A 17,310-nucleotide genomic window follows, 5' to 3' on the forward strand; every position below is an offset into this window, starting at 1 on the left:
AATACGTTCACGTTAGTGTAGATAGCTTTTCTGGAGCAGTCTATGCTTCTGCCCGCACAGAAGAGTCATCTAATGATGCCATTAAGCACCTCTTACAGGCTTTTTCTTTCATGGGCATCCCCAAGGAGTTGAAAACTGATAATGGGCCTGCCTACAAATCCAAGGATTTTGGGAGCTTCCTGCAGCAATGGGGAGTAGAGCACAAAACTGGCATCCCCTACTCCCCTACAGGTCAAGCCATTGTAGAAAGGACTCACCATGATATTAAAAGAGTCCTGGACCAGCAACAACAGGTTCTGAAGGTGGAACCTCCCCACATCCGGTTGTCCAGGGCGCTGTTCACAATCAATTTTCTGAATTGTTCCTTTGGCAGCCTGAACCTGCCCATCCTATGCCACTTTGGGGGAACAGTCATACGTTGATGAAAGAAAAGCCTCCGGTTTTAGTAAAGGACCCTGAGACTTGGAAGACGGTGGGACCTTACAAATTGGTTACTTGGGGACGTGGATACCCCTGTGTGTCCACCCCCTCTGGGTTAAAGTGGGTTCCTTCCAAATGGGTAAGGCCCTATGTTCCCAAAGTCTCAGAGAAATCAACAGAAGCGCCCCAGGTTGCTAATGCTGCCTGGAGAAGGAAACGCCGCACGCGTTCTCTGGAGGAAATTCCATTTAAGCCTCCTATCTGGAATAGTTTGTAATAGTTTGTAATATGTTTGTCTTAAGTTCCTTTTACTGGTTTAGATCCCATGGTTCGTGTGTAGCCTTAAGCCATGAGACCAAGCCTGCTCCTCGCCCTACTCGCGATCATCCCACCCGCGATCTCCTGGATAGTCCCTCAGCACAAAGCACGTATGGACTACCTTGGCAAAAGACCCTGGACATCAAGAGAGAAACTGACAACTGGCTGAGTGGACTGTTCAAAGGCTAGGGATTCTCAGGCTCGTTGGGATCTATTCTGAAAACTGTAATTTTAGTATTGTTTATATTAGTCATCGTTGTAGTTGTTAGCATTGTTTTTGGACTAGTCAAACGCATGGTTCTCAAAGTGATTTCAAGCTCATCTCCCCCTCCTGAAGTTTACCATTTGGGAGCCCTTAGTGCTCCAGTGGATGACATGGAAGCCTCAGTGGAAAGCACTGAACCTCCTGTAGAGGAGGAACTGATTTACCAACCATGGTTTGGCAAGCACTCTGCACCACAAACCCTGTCCTCTTCTTTTTAAACAAAACTAGGGGGAGATGTTTCAGTGTGATGCCATTTCCTGTTTCACCTATCCCAACCCTTCAGATGTGCCAACCTCTCCTTTCCCCTTTGCCCTCTTCCTAAGAGCTGTCCATCAATCCTAACATTCCAGCAAGGGCATCAATGTGGTTGGCAGAAGTTCAAAAGATGCCCCTCAGGTCTGGGCTCATTGGCCTGTCCAAGTGTCTTTATCCCTTGAGCCTCCCTTGAGCCTTCCCCTCCTCACACCTGGTTGGTCCTCACCTGTCCCTTCCCCTCCCCCTATCCTCGGGGTTAAAAGGAGACGGGACCATGCGGTCTGGATTCTGTTGGGAGCTGTTACAAGATTCAGAGGTCTATCATCCTGGAATAAACTCTGGATTAAAACTCTAGGATAGAATCCTCTCCTTTCTCTTCACCATCGCCTGAACCTTTTCCACCAGAGGTAAATTGAGTTTCTAATATGCAGCATCCAGCCGGCCAAAGGTATCTCGGAGGTGAAATACCACAGCTGCCGCCTTTGGTCCAGTAGCAAGGGTCAGACGGCAGGCACAGCCCACCCGGAAATATTTGGATTAATATTCTATACCATGCCTTATTCAATGTCTTTATTTTTACCCCAGTTTCAGGAGTTTCAAAGGGATGAACAGAAAGGAAATGAAAATCAAGGCCAAAACAAAATTATTTACATGTCCCTGCCAGCAGAGCATCCATGTGCTTGGGTGAGTGGGAAGAACCTTTTTTGGATGGGTTTCCATCCCACTGTCTCCAAAATCAGGGGTTTTTCCCCAGTCTGTCCTCATTTGGCTGTGAAAGACAGTTGTGGGCCATGGAGAACTAAAACAATGGATTTATGTTGGAGAAGACCTGCAAGGCTATCCAGTATTCCTCAATGCCACTAGATGATGAAAAAGGTAAGATTTTTCTGCAGTCAGAAGTTGACCAATCTGCTCTCCACAAGGGATTTCTGATGTTGGGCTGTGGATGTGTGCAGGTGCCCATGGGGAGCCAGGAGAACGTGGAGCCCGCAGGCAGCTGTCTTCCCAACACGGATCACCGGCACCATGGATCACCAGGGCTCTGCCCTCCGGGGGTCACTGGGGATCATCCAGGGTGGATCCTCATGTGAGGGATGGAGCTGGAGCAGCACAGGAAGCTCTTCCTGCCCTTGGGGCACTTGCAGGGCTGCCCTTAGTGCTGGCTCCGTTGGTGTTGGGTCAAGTGAGAGCTCTGTGAGAAGCTCTTCCCACACTCAGGACACTCATAAGGCCTCTCCCTGGTGTGGATGCGCCAGTGTTTGATGAGGATGCAATTACGGTTGAATCCCTTCCCACGTTCAGGGCAGAGAAAGGGCCTCTCATCTGTGTGAATCTGCTGATGCCTGACAAGAGTGGAGCTGATCTAAAATCTCTTCCTGCATTTATCACACTCGTAGGGCCTCTCCCCTGAGTGGGTTCTCTGGTGGACAATCAGCACGGAGTGCTCGAAGAAGCTCTTTCCACACTCCCCACACTCATAGGGCCGTTCCCCAGCGTGGATTCTCCAGTGGCGGATCAGGGAGGATCTCAGGGAGAAGCTCTTCCCACATTCTGAGCACTTGTGGGGCTTCTCCCTATCCCGAAGCTGCTCATCGACCCCCAGCTCCGAGCTCCAGCCGCCTCCCCAGTCCAGGGTGGGTCTTTCCTCCTCAGATCCCTGTGATCTGTGTTTGCAGCCCCTCCTCGTGCGGGTTCTCCAGGACTTTTCCTCCCCGCTGAGTTCGTGCACTGTGGAGCCACTCAAAATGGCGTCTTCTATGAGGTTCTGCTGTGGGGATTTCTCCTCCCTGGTCTCCATCCTCAGCTCCTTGTCTGGGATAGGAAGGACAAGGAGAGGATGGGATTTGCCTCCGTGCCACAGGGAAGGGCAAGGAGATGCCCCCAGTGTGTCCCCAGCAGGACAGCTTTGGCAGCAGGGTTGTCCTGCAGCCAGGGGCCGTGCTGGGCTGGGAGATGGAGCAGGAGAGAGCGGGAAAGGGGCACTGACTTCCTCCTCCCCTACCTGGGGCTCCCGGGCCATCTTCCTCTTCCTCGCAGCCTCCTCCCCCTGCATCAGGCCAAGGATTGGGAATGGGAAATCCTGGTTTGGGGGAAAACAAGGGCTGAGTGTGTTGGGTTTGATGGTCCCGCTGCCCAAGTGCAGCTGGAGAAGTCAGCGCCCCTTTCAGCCTCGGAGGACCCGAAATCCACTCATGCCGAGCCTCCCCCACCCCTCCAGGCTGCTGGAGGTCCACCAACTCCAGGATCACCCTTTGTGCTCTCCCCACTTTGGAGCTTCTGAGTTCCCCCTTGGCTCTCCCGGGATCCCCAAACCCAAGATCGCGCCTGCACCCACCAGTACCAGGCAATTGCCAGGTGGGACCCTCAAGATCCCTCCAGGGGCATTTGTGGCCCTGGTCTGGGGTCCTGGAAGATCCAAACATCCCCTGCCCCACAAAAAAACCCTCCCAGAGACCCCCCAATGGATTTGGGGCGAGCTCCCCCATCCCGCTCACCTGTGGGTTCTGGAGGGGGTGATGCTGCCAGAGCCTGGGGAGCTGCAGCCTGTGCGGGCGGGCAGGGGAACTGCTTGGTTCTGCTGCTGCTGCTTGTATTACTCCCGTTCCTGCTCTTCCTCATCCTCTCTCCCTCCTCTTCCTCCCGCTCCTCCTCCGCTCCCAGCCCGGCCCGGGCAGTGCCGACACCCAAATGCAGCTGCGCTCTGCCCTAGGGGGGGTTCCCAAAGCGGCCCCGTCCCGCGCGGCACTGGGAGCGATACTGGGAACACTGGGAGCGATCCTGAGAGCAGCGGGAAGGAATCGGGAGCGCTTTCCCTGCCAGTCCTGCTCTTACTGGGAGCACCGGGAGGGAACTGGGAGCAAGCAGCACCCGGAGGCGGCTGCAGCCAGTGCTGGCTGCGGCCAAACTGAAGGGCGTGGTTATGCAAATACAGGAGCGATTGCGCACTGGGATTGGTTGGCGGGAGCAGGGCGGTGTTTCCCTGGTCACATGGGGGCCGGAGGGGCTGGAATGATGGCAGCGGCATCCAGAGAGAGGGGACAGGGAGCGGGAATGGGGACTGGGAGCAGGAATGTGAATATGGGACAGGGAATATGGAAACCGCAACCGGAGAGAGAATATGAGGTGGAGATTAGGAAGATGAGACCGGGATCGCAAACGGAAATACAGGAATGGGACTGGGAACATAGAAGTGGAAATAGGGGAACGGAAGTGCAACCGGCAGTGGGACCGGGAATATGAGAACGGAACAGGACAGGGAATATGGGCCTGGGAATATGGGAATGGCAACCAGACAAATACTGGACCGGGACGGGGAATGAGACTGGGAATGGGATCCAGACTGGGATGGGAGCAGGACGGGACAAGGAGTGCAGTGACATGGGAACGGGTGGGGAGCAAGGGGAGTGACAGCAGGGATAGGGGGATCGTGGATCGGGGACGTGGGGAACCAGGACAGGGAGTCATGGGGACAGTTCCAGGGCAGGGGGGCCTTGATCAGCTGCCCAAGAAACTCTACCATGGTCTCCTAGTGCAGCCAGAGTCACTCAGCCTGGGGTGCCCAAAGCCTGGAGCAACCCCCAAGTCCCACCCAGGAACCCTCAACTCCCTGGAACGTAGCAGCCCCCACATCCCCTGGAAGATCTCCACATGTCCCCATCCTTGTCTTAGTTCAATGTTTTTATTTTGATCCTGGTTTGGTGTGTTTTGAAAGGACAGAGAGAAATGAAAAGATAATCAAGGCCACATGGAGCCATTAAGAGGTGGAGCCCCCAGCCAGGTGTCTTCCCAACACAGATTACCAGCACCACAGATCACTGGGGCTCTGCCCACTGGGCAGCATGCAGCACAAATACTGCCATGGGGTATGGAACTGTAGCAGTGCACACTTGGGGAACTGTAGCCGTGCACACTTGGGGCACACTTGGGGCACTCACAGGGCTTTCATAGTGGTGCCTCCATTCGTGTTGGGTCAAGGCTGACCTCTGGCTGAAGGTCTTCCCACACTGGGGACATTTGTAGGGCCTCTCCCCTGTGTGGATGCGCTGGTGGGTGACCAGGGTGGAGTTGTGCTTGAAGCCCTTCCCGCAGTCAGGGCAGCGGAAAGGCCTCTCATCCGTGTGAATCCGCTGATGTACGAGGACATCTGAGCTGCTTTGAAACCTCTTCCCACACTCCCCACACTCATAGGGCCGCTCCCCGGTGTGGCTCCTCTGGTGGATCATCAGGTGATCGCTCCGGCTGTAGGTCTTGCCACAGTCGGGACACTCGTAAGGCCGTTCCCCAGTGTGGATCCTCTGGTGAAGCATCAGTTCAGAGCTCTGGCTGAATCTCTTCCCACACTGCCCACACTCATAGGGCCTCTCGCCGGTGTGGGTCCTCTTGTGGACAATCAGGTTCGACTTCTGGGTGAATCTCTTCCCACACTCGGGACACTCGTAGGGCCTCTCCCCAGTGTGGATGCGCCGGTGCTTGACGAGGTCGGGGTTATATTTGAAGCCCTTCATGCAGTCGGGGCAGCGGAAGGGCCTCTCATCTGTGTGAACCCGCTCGTGTGTGAGGAGATGGGAGCTTGTCTGAAACCTCTTCCCACATTTGGGACACTCATAGGGCCTCTCATTTGTGTGTGTGCGCTGATGCTTCAGAAGAGTGGAGCTTCTCTGAAAGCTCTTCCCACATTGCCCACACTCATAGGGCCGTTCCCCCGTGTGGCTCCTCTGGTGGTTGATCAAGTCAAAGTTGTCTCTGCAGCTCTTCCCACACTCCCCACACTCATAGGGCCTTTCTCCGGTGTGGATCCTTTGGTGGCGGATCAGGGCTGAGCTTCGGCTGAAGCACTTCCCACATTCCCCACACCTGTAGGGCTTCTCCCCATTGCAAAGCTGCTCAGGGACCCCCAGCTCTGAGGTCTGGCCACCATCCCGTCCCAGGGTGGGTCTTTCCTCCTCTGACCTCTCTGGGCTACATTTGCAGCCCTTCCTCGTGAGGGATCTCCAGGGCTTTTCCTCCTCGTTGGATTCCTGCACTGTGGAGCCGCTCAAAACAGCCTCATACCCATGGTTCTGCTGTGGTGACTCAGCCTCCCTGCTCTCCATCCTCAGCTCAGTGCCTGGGGGAGGAAGGACAAGGAGAGGATGGGATTTGCCTCCGTGCCACAGGGAAGGGCAAAGAGATGCCCCCAGTGTGTCCCCAGCAGGACAGCTTTGGCAGCAGGGGTGTCCTGCAGCCGGGGGCTGTGCTGGGCTGGGAGATGGAGCAGGAGAGAGGGGGAAAGGGGCAGTGACTGCTTCCTTACCTGCCTGGGCGTCCTGGGCCATCTTCCTCTTCCTCGCAGTCTCCTCTTCCTCCGTCCAGCCAAGGTTTAGGAATGGGAAATTCTGCTTTGGGGGTGAAAACAAGGGCGTTGAGTTTGATGGTTCTGCTGTCCAAGTGCAGCTGGAGAAGTCAGCGCCCTTTTCAGCCTCGGGGGGCCGGACCTCGCTGATCTCTGGCTTCCTTCAACCCTCCAGGCAGCCGGTTTGTTCCCCGGCTCCGGGATCGCCCCTCTGCGCTCTCCCTGCTCCGGGGCTCTGCCGTTCCCTCCCAGCTCTCCCTGGGATCCCTAATCCCGAGATCGCCCCTGTGCCCGCAGGGACAGGGCACGCGGGACCCTCCCCAAGGGTTATTTGTGGCTCTGCTTTTGGGTCCCGGAAGATCCTAAGATCCCTTGCCCCACAAAAAAACCCTCCCAGAGACCCCCCCCCCCCGATGGATTTGGGGCGAGCTCCCGCTCCCCACTCACCTGCGGGTTCTGGGGGCGGGGAGCGCGATGCAGCAGGAGCCGGGGGAGCTGCGGCCTCAGCGGGGGAACCGCATTGTGTTGGTGATGCTGCTGCTCTTCCTTGCCCGTCTCTTTCTCCACTTCCTGCTCGTCTTTTTCCTTTTCCTGTTTCTCTGTCCCGCCTCTTCCTCCCGCTCCTCCTCCGCTCCCAGCCCGGCCCGGGCAGTGCCGACACCCAAATGCAGCCGCGCTCTGCCCTAGGCGGGGGTTCCCAAAGCGGCCCCGGCGTGCGCGGCACTGGGAGCGATCCTGAGAGCAGCGGGAGGTATCCTGAGATCAGCGGGAAGGAATTGGGAGCGTTTTCCCTGCCAGTCCCGCTCTTACTGGGAGCACTGGGATGGAACTGGGAGCAAGCAGCACCCGGAGGCGGCTGCAGCCGGCGGTGGGCGGGGCCAAACTGAAGGGCGTGGTTATGCAAATAAAGGAGCGATCGTGCACTGGGATTGGTGGGCGGGAGCAGCGCGGGGTTTCCTCGGTCAAGTGAGGGCCGGAGGGGCCGGAACGATGGCGGCGGCGTCCGGTGAGAGGGGACGGGGAGCGGGAATGGGGACAGGGAGCGGGAATGGGGACAGGGAGCGGGAATGGGGACAGGGAGCGGGAATGGGGACAAGGAGCGGGAATGGGGACAAGGAGCGGGAATGAGGACAGAGACCGAGAACGGGGACCGGGACTAGGAATGGGACAAGGAATACGGGACTGGGAGCAGGAATGGGGACCGGGAATGGGACAGGGAATACGGGACTGGGACTGGCAATGCGAACAGGAGCCGGGACCGGCATTGCGACCGGGAATGGGAACAGGGACCGGGAATCCGGAATCGGGAATGGGACTGGAAATACGGGAAAGGGACCAGGAACGGGAGTGGGAATGGGAAAGGGACAGGGATAGGTACCGGGCAAGAGGGACACAGGGAATGGGAGAACCGGGAAGCGGGAGGGAGCGGGGTGACACCGGGGCGAGGAGCGGCCGGGAACAGGAGCGACACTTGGGCGAGGGGACACCGAGGACCGGGCCGGGGGAGTTAACGGCTCCAGGGACGCTGTGCACCTGCCCTGTTGGCAGAGGGGACGGCGAGCGGAGGAGACACCAGAACGGGGTGGAGGGACACGGGGACGAGGGTGACACCGGGGACAGGGAGTCTGATCCAGGGGTTTAACGGAGACAGGGGACACTGTGGACTGGGCAGTGGGGACACCGTAAGAGAGGAGTGACGCCAAACCGAGGGGGACACAGACCGGGGGGTGACACCGGGACAGGGGTGATCCCAGGACACGGGATGACACCGAACAGCGGGGACACGGACCAGGGGGTGACACCGAGCAGGGGGGACACCAGACTGAGGTGACACCAACAGGTGTCCCCAGAGACCAAGCAGCTGCTGAGCTGCGGCCCCAGGTACAGCACAGCCGAGGCAGCTTTGGTGCTGGTGCCAGTAGACAGCGAGCTGGGACAGTGGGGATGGCAGGTGGGGACACTGGGGACAGTAGCACGAGGGACTGGGATACCAGGGAGGGAGCACGGGGACATGGGGACACTTTGAAAGGGATGCTGTGTGTGCTGGGACAAAGCATGGCAGCATCACCATGGTGAGAAAGGAGATGATGGCAGTGGTGGCCTTTGTCCCAAACCATAGGGTGACACTGCTTTGAGGTGAAACATGGTGGTGTCACCAGGGTGGTACAGGGCCTGACCATGGAGAACTTTGTTCCCAAGCATGGGGTTGACACTGTTTTGGGACAAAACACACCATTGTCACCATGATAGGACATGTGGTGACAGAGGTGGTGGCCTTTGTCCCCAAGCTGATCCTGTTCGGGCTCAGCAACCAGCAGGTGCTGGCCTTCAAGGAGGACAACACAGTGGCCTTCAAGCACCTGTTGAGCTACAAAGACAGCACCGATGACACCCAGGCCATCTACACCTGCAGGAACCTCCTGGAGCACCTGGCCTTTGTCCTCAAGAAGGTGGCATGGGGATACTGGGAAGGGTCGGGGACATCAGGGGAGTTGGGGACATTGTGGGGCTTGAGGACAAGGGGACCTTCTGGAGCACGTGGCCTACGCCCTTTAGAAGGTGGCACAGGGACACCAGGCAGGGTTGAGGACACCAGGAGAGATTGGGGACGTCAGAACCTCCTGGAGCACCCTGCGTACTCCCTCAAGAAGGTGCCATGGGGACACTGGGAGGGGCTGCAGACACAGTGGTGGTTTGGGGACATGGAGGTTCTCAGGGCTATGGAGGGGACTGGGGACACTGGGGTGATGTGGGGACAGTGAGGTACCACAGGGCCACCTCCAGCCCCATGCCCCTGTCCCCACAGTACCTGGCTGTCCCCCACAAGGCCCTTGGCCACCACGTTTTTGCTCACTTCAGTCTGGTCAGCATACTGTGTCAGAATTATAGGGGTCTCAGTCCTTGGCAGGGGGGCTTCAATCTCTGTTTGTCACGGTGGTAGTGAAACAGATGAAGGATTTTCCATGGGGGGGACCACCAAAGTTGCCCCAGCAAGTTCATTTGGCCAAGAGGTGGGAAAATTCCTGGGCTATTGTCACAAAGCAGGTGCAAGCATACAGGCCCATTGCCCCCTTAACCAGGCCCTGCTAGAAGCAGTGTACCATGGCGGCAAATACACCTGCAAACAATCACTTGGCAGGCCAGAACTCTGCTCAGAGGCCTCAGGATCTTGGTGTGCATCCACCTCAAGCAGGCCAAAATTCTGATCAGGGTCCTCAGGTGTAAGAGCCGAAATGAGGGATGTGAGACTCCAGGCAGCTCTTCAAAATGCAGTTTATTACATACAAGAGGTTACAGCAGTCCAGGGTCATGGGCGACAGAGCTGTGCCCACAGCTGTCAGCTCCTGCTACAGGCAGGCCTAGAGACCCTTTGGTTTTGGTTACAATGCATTATATACTTTTATTTGCTGAGCATCTTAATACAGTAGAACCAACCTATACCTTAACTATTATCTATAACCTATCATAACTACTATAATTACCATATTCATGTTACTATTCTCCAATCACTAAAAGTTAGTACATTACAGTTTAAGCTAGTAGTTGTTTTTCGGTTTTCTTGCAGTGGAAAATCTGGAGATCTTTTTTCTACTTGCAACATTGGCAGGCTTGTTTGCCTGTGCTATCTTTCTGCTTGGTAAAAACATCTTGTTTGAGGTGAGGTGGGTTTATCCTTTGCTCTAAGTCATAAAAACCCCTTCTAACTAACATACCTCCTTGGTTATCCAGTAAGACTGGCTCAGCAATTCTTTTCTTCTATATCAAAACTTGCTTCCATCTCTATTCTTTCATCAGACTCTACATTTAAAAATCTTTCTGCTAAGCATGCATACCTGTGAGACTTTCTTGCCAACTTTCATCCTTCCTAACACCATAGGGGCTTCACCTGCTTGGCCTGCTTGATCTCAGCACACTTCTCACAGTCATGGATAACCTGAAAAATACTGTCCATGGTTCGATCCACCCCTTGGTCTCATGCCCACTTACAGATGGCATCTTTGCCCTGATGACCTGAGGCATCATGGGCCCATTGAGCTAGGAACAACTCCCCTTTGTGTTCCCAATCTAGGTCTATCTTGGACATCCCTATCTTTGCAGCCTGGTCTACCTGCTCATTGTTTCAGTGTTCTTGGGGACATGGGCATCAACATGACAAATTTTCACAGGCACCCTCTCTAGCCAAGGGGCAATGTCTTTCCATTCATCAGCAGCCCAGACTGGTTTTCCTCTACGCTGCCAGTTGGCCTTTTTCCACCTTTCCAGCCAACCCCACAGAGCATTGGCTACTATCCATGAATCAGTATAAAGGTAGGGCTTTGGCCACTTCTCTCTTTCAGCAACATCTAGGGCCAGTTGAATGGCCTTGAGTTCAGCAATTTGACTTGATCTACCTTCTCCTTTGGTAGCTTGTGCAACCTGTCATGTGGGGCTCCATATGGCTGCTTTCCACTTCTAGTTCATCCCTATGATGTGACAGGAACCATCAGTGAAAAGAGCATAGCGTGTTTCCTCTGCTGGTGGTTGGTTGAATGGTGGAGCTTCTTCAGCCCTTGTAACTTGTTCCTGCTCCTCCTCATCAGTGAGATCAAAGTTTTCACCTTCCAGCCAGTTTGCAATTATCTCCAAAATCCCAGGCTGATTCAGGTTTCCAATACAGGCACGCTGTGTGATGAGAGCAATCCATTTGCTCCATGTGGCATCAGTGGCATGGTGGGTGGTGGGAACCTTTCCTTTAAACATCCACCCCAGCACTGGTAGTCGGGGTGCCAGGAGGAGTTGTGCTTCCGTGCCAATCACCTCTGAGGCAGCCTGGACTCCTTCATAGGCAGCCAAGATTTCCTTCTCTGTGGGAGTGTAGATGGCTTTGGACCCTCTGTAGCTTCAGCTCCAGAATCCCAGTGGTCGGCCTCAAGTCTCCCCAGGCACCTTCTGCCAAAGGCTCCAGGACAAGCCATGGTTCCCAGCTGCAGAGTAAAGAACATTCCTCACGTCTGGTTCAGTCCTAAATGGGCCAAGGGCTACCACATGAGCGATCTCCTGCTTGATCTGGGCAAAAGTTTGTTACTGCTCAGGGCCCCAGTGTAAATCATTCTTTTTGCGGGTGACGAGGTAAAGAGGGCTCACAATTTGGCTGTACTCCGGAATGTGCATTCTCCAAAAGCCTATGGCACCTAGGAAAGCTTGTGTTTCCTTCTTGCTGGTTGGTGGAGACATTGCTGTGATCTTGTTGATGACCTCAGTGGGAATCTGACGCCGTCCATCTTGCCACTTCACTCCCAGGAACTGGATCTCTCGGGCAGGTTCCTTGACTGTGCTCATTTTGATGGCAAAGCTGGCTTCTAGCAGAATCTGGATGATCCTCTCTCCTTTCTCAAATGTTTCCATTGCCGTGTTCCCCCACACACAATGATGTCATCGATGTACTGCAGGTGTTCTGGAGCCTCACCCTTTTCCAGTGCAGCCTGGATCAGTCCATGGCAGATGATGGGGCTGTGCTTCCACCCCTGGGGCAGTCGGTTCCTGGTGTACTGCACTCCCCTCCATGTGAAGGCAAACTGAGACCTGCATTCTGCTGCCAGCGGAATGGAGAAAAATGCATTGGCAATGTCTATAGTGGCACACCACTCTGCTGCCTTGGACTCCAGCTCTTCCTGGAGTTCCAGCATGTCCGGCACAGCAGCGCTCAGCGGTGGAGTCACTTCATTCAAGCCACGAAAATCCACAGTCAATCTCCATTTTCTGTCAGACTTGCACACAGGCCAAGTGGGGCTGCTGAAGGGTGAGTGGGTTTTGCTGACCACCCCTTGGCTCTCCAGCTCACAGGTCATTTTGTGGATGGGGATCACGGCGTCTCGATTCGTCCGATACTGCTGGTGGTGCACTGTCAAGGTGGCAATTGGCACTTGTTGCTCTTCCACCTTCAGCAGTCCTATTGCAGATGGGTCTTTTGATAGTCCAGGCAGAGTGTTCAACTGCTTGATGTTTTCTGCCTCTACAGCAGCTATTCCAAAAGCCCACCTGAGTCCCTTTGGGTCTTTGTAAAGCCATTCCGGAGGAAGTCTATGCCCAAAATACACAGGGCCTCAGGGCCAGTCACAATAGGATGTTTCTGCCACTCCTTCCCAGTCAGGCTCACCTCAGCTTCCAACAGGGTCAATTGCCCCCCGTCACCCCGGCAATGGAAACAGGTTCTGCCCCCACATGTCCCGATGGTATCAGGGTACACTGTGCATCAGTATCAACTAACACTTCAGAGCCATATTTCTGTGGCTCTGATGTGCCAGGCTATCAATCCACACCATCCAAAAGACCCAGTTTTCCCGTGCCTCTTATTGGCTAAAGGCAGGGCCCCTCTAGCCCTGGTTTTTATTTCTTTCCTGGGCATACATACTAGAGGTTCCTTCAAGGAGATCTGACAGATCATACCTGGCAACTTGGTCAATGAAGGCTTTCACTTCAGTGTAACATCACTTTCTTAATGTTTCCCTCCTTGAGTTGATGTACCCTTGCTGCCAGGACAGAAGTGGGTTTCCCATCCCACTTTCCCATGTCTTCCCCATGGTCACACGAAAGAACCACAGGTCAGCCCGTGGAGTGTACCCTCTCTCTCTAGATGGGGGATGTTGGGCTCTGACACTGAGGCCTGTGACTTGCACTGGTGTGATATGGGAATTGTTCCTTCTCACCTCCTCCCTCATCTCCCTTATGTCCTCTTGGAGACTCTTAACCATGGCAGAGACATGAGCCTGCATCGGGCCATTGACCATACTCTCACAATTTCTAAGCTTGTTGGCCACAGAACCCACTGTCTCTCGGTTGTTATTGGCATTAATCACTGCAGTGAATGTGGTGTATTGAGATGGCCCCAGATTTGCCAGTCCACAACATTTGCCCTGTGCACCTGACCTTGTCGGGGTCATTATCATGCTGTCCATCCCTCCCAAAGAGTACCTCCAATACTGCCACTTCTCTCACCTGTTGGATCCCTTCCTCAAGGGTCTTCCAGTGCATTCTATGATGGTGCTCCTGCATTTTCTCTCTGTGGACAAACCTCTCTCTTACACTCATTAAAAGCCGCTCCCAGAGGGAAAGGGACCCTGGCTTACGAATACCTGATTCACACCTGAGTCCTGGGTCAAGGATCCCAGATTCCTTGCCTCACCACCATCCAGTTGCACACCTGTACCCATAAGGTCCCAGACCAGTAACCAGGTTGTATAAGCCTCATGTTTCCATCGTACAATGTCTTTGTGCAGATTATGGAGACTTTCATATGTCAGGGACTCAGTGATGATCTCAACCATTTGCTCCCCTGTGGGTTGTGAGGGCCCTCCTTTCTTATACTTACCATTATCTGGGTGCTCTGATTTCATCTTAGACTTCCTCATTTCCACAGGGGCGTCTGCTGCTGTCTGGGGCTGCCCTTGTACAGCTGGAACCTGGACGGTTCTAACATCTGTGGGTTCCACTGCTGCACTATCAGGCTCTCCCTCTTTGAAGCAGGGGGAGGGTTTCTCACCAGCTGGGGAAATGTACTCCTTCAGCATCTGGCCCATCTCCTTTACCAGAAACCCCACCCAATTTGGGTGATTAATTTCTGGGGTGGGCTGTGGGGCAGGGTAAGGCTCTGTGGTAGCATCCCTAGTTTCTGGGGTAGGTATCAGGGTGCTTATCCAAGTCAATCTTCTCTTATCTCTAAATGCTTAATAGAACAGGTATATCAGCAACACCAGCCCCTGTATGATATCATTAGCATTTAGAGAAGATTTGAACCCTTTGAAAACTGGTGGGGCAGACCCAAAGAGCTGGGTGAAGGGTTGGGAGAAAATTTCCCCTAGTATCATTTCCTCACAGTAGGTATCATTATTAAAGTAACCCCAAAACCATATAGTTAGCGTATGATAGCTCTGAATCCATGTGCCCTCCTTCCAGAGGAAAATAAAAATCCATTAATTCTTCACCTTATTAACCCATAAAGCCACAGTAGCCTTAGTTATAGGATTCATGTTTAGATAAGAGCCTGCAATTGGGAGAAATATAGTCATGACCACATGCCACCCAAAACAGAGTAAGCCAGACCACATGGTGCCACCTATCAAGGTTTCTATATCCAACATACAAAAAATTAGGTAACTCAACATTTTTTCTCTCTGTGCCCTTGGGCCCCACACTGGGCACCAGAATCTGTCTTGGTTTGAAAAGACAGATGTCTGCTTAAGGAAGGTAGGAGCCTCCCTGAAATGGAAAATGTAAACCCCTTCCCTCCAAATTATTATAATTTTGAAATTAAGAAGCTCTCAGGCAAAGATATGGGAATAGGAAGAACAGGAAATTTAAAATACAAATGTAGTAATACAAAAAAACCCACTGACAGAGTCAGAATACGACCTGAGACCCTGTTGGTCAGAGTGTTGGTCGCAGTCTGATTAAATGATGGCTGCCGTCCTCCTGGAGGGACAGATGTGGTTCTGTTAAAGGCAGTGATCCTGCAGAAGGGTGTTGTTTTCCTCTGAAGGTCTAGTGGTGGTGTAGATGGGCCTGGTCTTCCTCTGAAGATCCAGTGGGAAAAGGCTGGCTGTGGTTTTCCAAATCTCAGATTATATCCAGTTAGGAATGCTTGGCCCCTCCCATGGGTGGAGCATCTCACAATGGGATGATGCATTTTTATCAGTCATGTGGTGAGGCTCAATGGTCCATTAACAGAAGGTATCTTGTTGCAGTGTGATGCCATCTCAGATGTGCCAACCTTTCCCCTCCCCCTTTGCCCTCCTGCTAAGAGCTGTCCATTAATCTTAACATTCCAGCAGGGGCGTCGTGTGGTTGGCAGAAGTTCAAAAGATGCCCCTAATGTCCAGGCTTATTGGCCTGTCCAAGTGTCTATATCCCTTGAGCCTTCCCCTCCTCACACCTGGTTGTCCCTTACCTGTCCCTTCCCCTCCCCCTGTCCCCAGGGCTTAAAAGCAGACGAGACCATGCGGCCGGGTTCTATTGGGAGCTGTTTCAGAGGTCTACTATCCTGCAATAAAACTCTGGATTAAAACTCTACGATAGAATCCTCTCCTTTCTCTTCACTGTCGCCTGAACCTTTTCCACCAGAGGTAAACTGAGTTTCTACTATGCCTGGATTTGTTCCGAGTGCCCAGCTGCAGCATCCAGCTGGCCAAAGGTATCTCTGAGGTGAAACACCACAGCGGCCACCTTTGGTCCAGCAGCAAGGGTCAGACGGGTCCAGGCACGACACACCCGGAAATATTGGGATTAATATTCGATAGTATCTCCCCAGAGGGAGGATGGGTCATGGAAGAGGTAAAGAAAACTGCCCCACCTGGTTTTAACAGCTGAGCCATTAACAGAAGATATGCCCTCAGAATTATGAGGGATGAGACATGGAAAAGATAAAGAACACCCCCTACCTGTGAGAGTCTGTCTGAATTTTCCCTCATCTGCTCACAATCATCATTTGGGGACCACTGAAGAGAAGACCCCCCCTGTCTAGAATTTCTGGCTCTGAAGGAGAAAGTCACATGCCAACAAGGCCCTGGGACCTGAGAGCACAGTGCTAAGTTATTGTTTTGACAGGTGGTGTTTGCTGTATGCTACACTGAGCCCAAAGAAGGGGCCACTGTGCCCTTTTTGCAACAACAGCCTTGGAAGCTGTCCCACCTCTCGGCCTGGCTGGAGTTCTGAGTCCAGGTGGTCTCCCACAGAAGACCCTCACCTGTTTTACAGCCACCATGACAGACAAGCTGAGATGTAAGAAGCCTCTTCATCAAGGACTGAGACATGAAACCCCTATGTGAGAAGGCCCCTCTGCTCCTTCCAAGGACTGGGACTGAGACCCCCAGCCCGGGGCAGGTGTGTGGGGGAGGCAAGCTGACCAAAGCGAGATGTTTGCCTGCAGGTGTGACCACTGGACCAAGAAGGCAATGGCTCTTGCTTACTACTGAGAACATGGACTACCTGTTACATCTATTCGTTCTTGTATCTGTTCCCCTCCCCCATCACAATTTTCAATAGAATTATCATAATAAAAACCTCTGAGTTAGCTAGAGATTTTGAGATCTCCCCAACGTAACAGGCAGATCCTCAACTGGACTGGACCAAAGGACCTCGTCTCTATGTTTGGTAGCTATATCTCCCTCTTTCTCTTTCTTTTTTCTCTCTCTATCTTTTCTCTCCCTTAATCCCTCTATCGCATTTTGCTGTGGTCATTCAATAAAGGTGCATTTGTTTTGATTATTACTGCAAATCCCCTATGCCGTGTCGGTATTTTGCATCCTGAGATCAACCCACGAACCATCACAAAACCCGTTTGTAAGGAGGGATCATGACACTACCTCCCAGTGATAGATTACATACTTTTGGTCACATCTTGCATTGCAACCTAAGACATGTTACAGTCGACACTGTGAGGTCACACCACCTGCCCTGGGATGTCACAAAGGTGTTCTGTGATGTCACAGCCTGCTCTAGGATGTCTCCTCTGTCACCTCACAGCCCACTCCATGAAGTCATATCACCACCATGTGACAGCATAACCTGCGCTATGATGTCATACAATTGAGCAGGGATGTTACAGCCTGCTCAGTGAAGTCACCTAGTGCCCTCTATGATGCTGTAGCTGCTTGGTGACCTCACATTACAGACTCTGTGATGTCATAGCCCCATCTGTGACCTCACCCAACCCACTCCGTGCTGTCACATAGCCCCTTTCTGACAT

At 53.4% G+C, this 17,310-nt stretch overlaps 2 protein-coding genes and 1 long non-coding RNA gene across 4 annotated transcripts; 1 reads left to right on the plus strand and 2 right to left on the minus strand.

Annotated features, from left to right (window-relative positions):
- Positions 1 to 1,813: 1,813 nt before the first annotated feature.
- LOC136569931 (zinc finger protein 397-like) lies at positions 1,814 to 4,813 on the minus strand. The gene is made up of 3 exons (XM_066570286.1): positions 3,754 to 4,813; positions 3,261 to 3,338; positions 1,814 to 3,070 (listed from the first exon to the last, which is right to left on the minus strand). The coding sequence occupies exons 1-3, from the start codon at positions 3,875 to 3,877 to the stop codon at positions 2,622 to 2,624; spliced, it is 651 nt and encodes a 216-aa protein (XP_066426383.1). The 5' UTR covers positions 3,878 to 4,813; the 3' UTR covers positions 1,814 to 2,621.
- Positions 4,814 to 4,918: 105 nt separating this feature from the next.
- Positions 4,919 to 7,452, minus strand: LOC136569927 (zinc finger protein 436-like). Of its 2 annotated transcripts, none has more exons than XM_066570281.1 (3): positions 7,038 to 7,452; positions 6,552 to 6,633; positions 4,919 to 6,365 (listed from the first exon to the last, which is right to left on the minus strand). In XM_066570281.1, the coding sequence occupies exons 2-3, from the start codon at positions 6,571 to 6,573 to the stop codon at positions 5,071 to 5,073; spliced, it is 1,317 nt and encodes a 438-aa protein (XP_066426378.1). In that variant the 5' UTR covers positions 6,574 to 6,633; positions 7,038 to 7,452; the 3' UTR covers positions 4,919 to 5,070. The 2 variants fall into 2 exon arrangements, with proteins under 2 accessions (XP_066426378.1, XP_066426377.1); XM_066570280.1 differs by having other exon boundaries at positions 6,552 to 6,636.
- LOC136569934 (uncharacterized) lies at positions 7,235 to 16,829 on the plus strand. Its single transcript, XR_010785491.1, has 3 exons — positions 7,235 to 7,596; positions 8,879 to 9,040; positions 15,542 to 16,829. It is a non-coding gene; the product is annotated as an uncharacterized lncRNA (long non-coding RNA).
- The last annotated feature ends 481 nt before the right edge of the window (positions 16,830 to 17,310 follow it).

The sequence above is a fragment of the Molothrus aeneus genome, unplaced genomic scaffold (assembly GCF_037042795.1).
Source record: "Molothrus aeneus isolate 106 unplaced genomic scaffold, BPBGC_Maene_1.0 scaffold_30, whole genome shotgun sequence".
NCBI classification, from domain to species: domain Eukaryota; kingdom Metazoa; phylum Chordata; class Aves; order Passeriformes; family Icteridae; genus Molothrus; species Molothrus aeneus.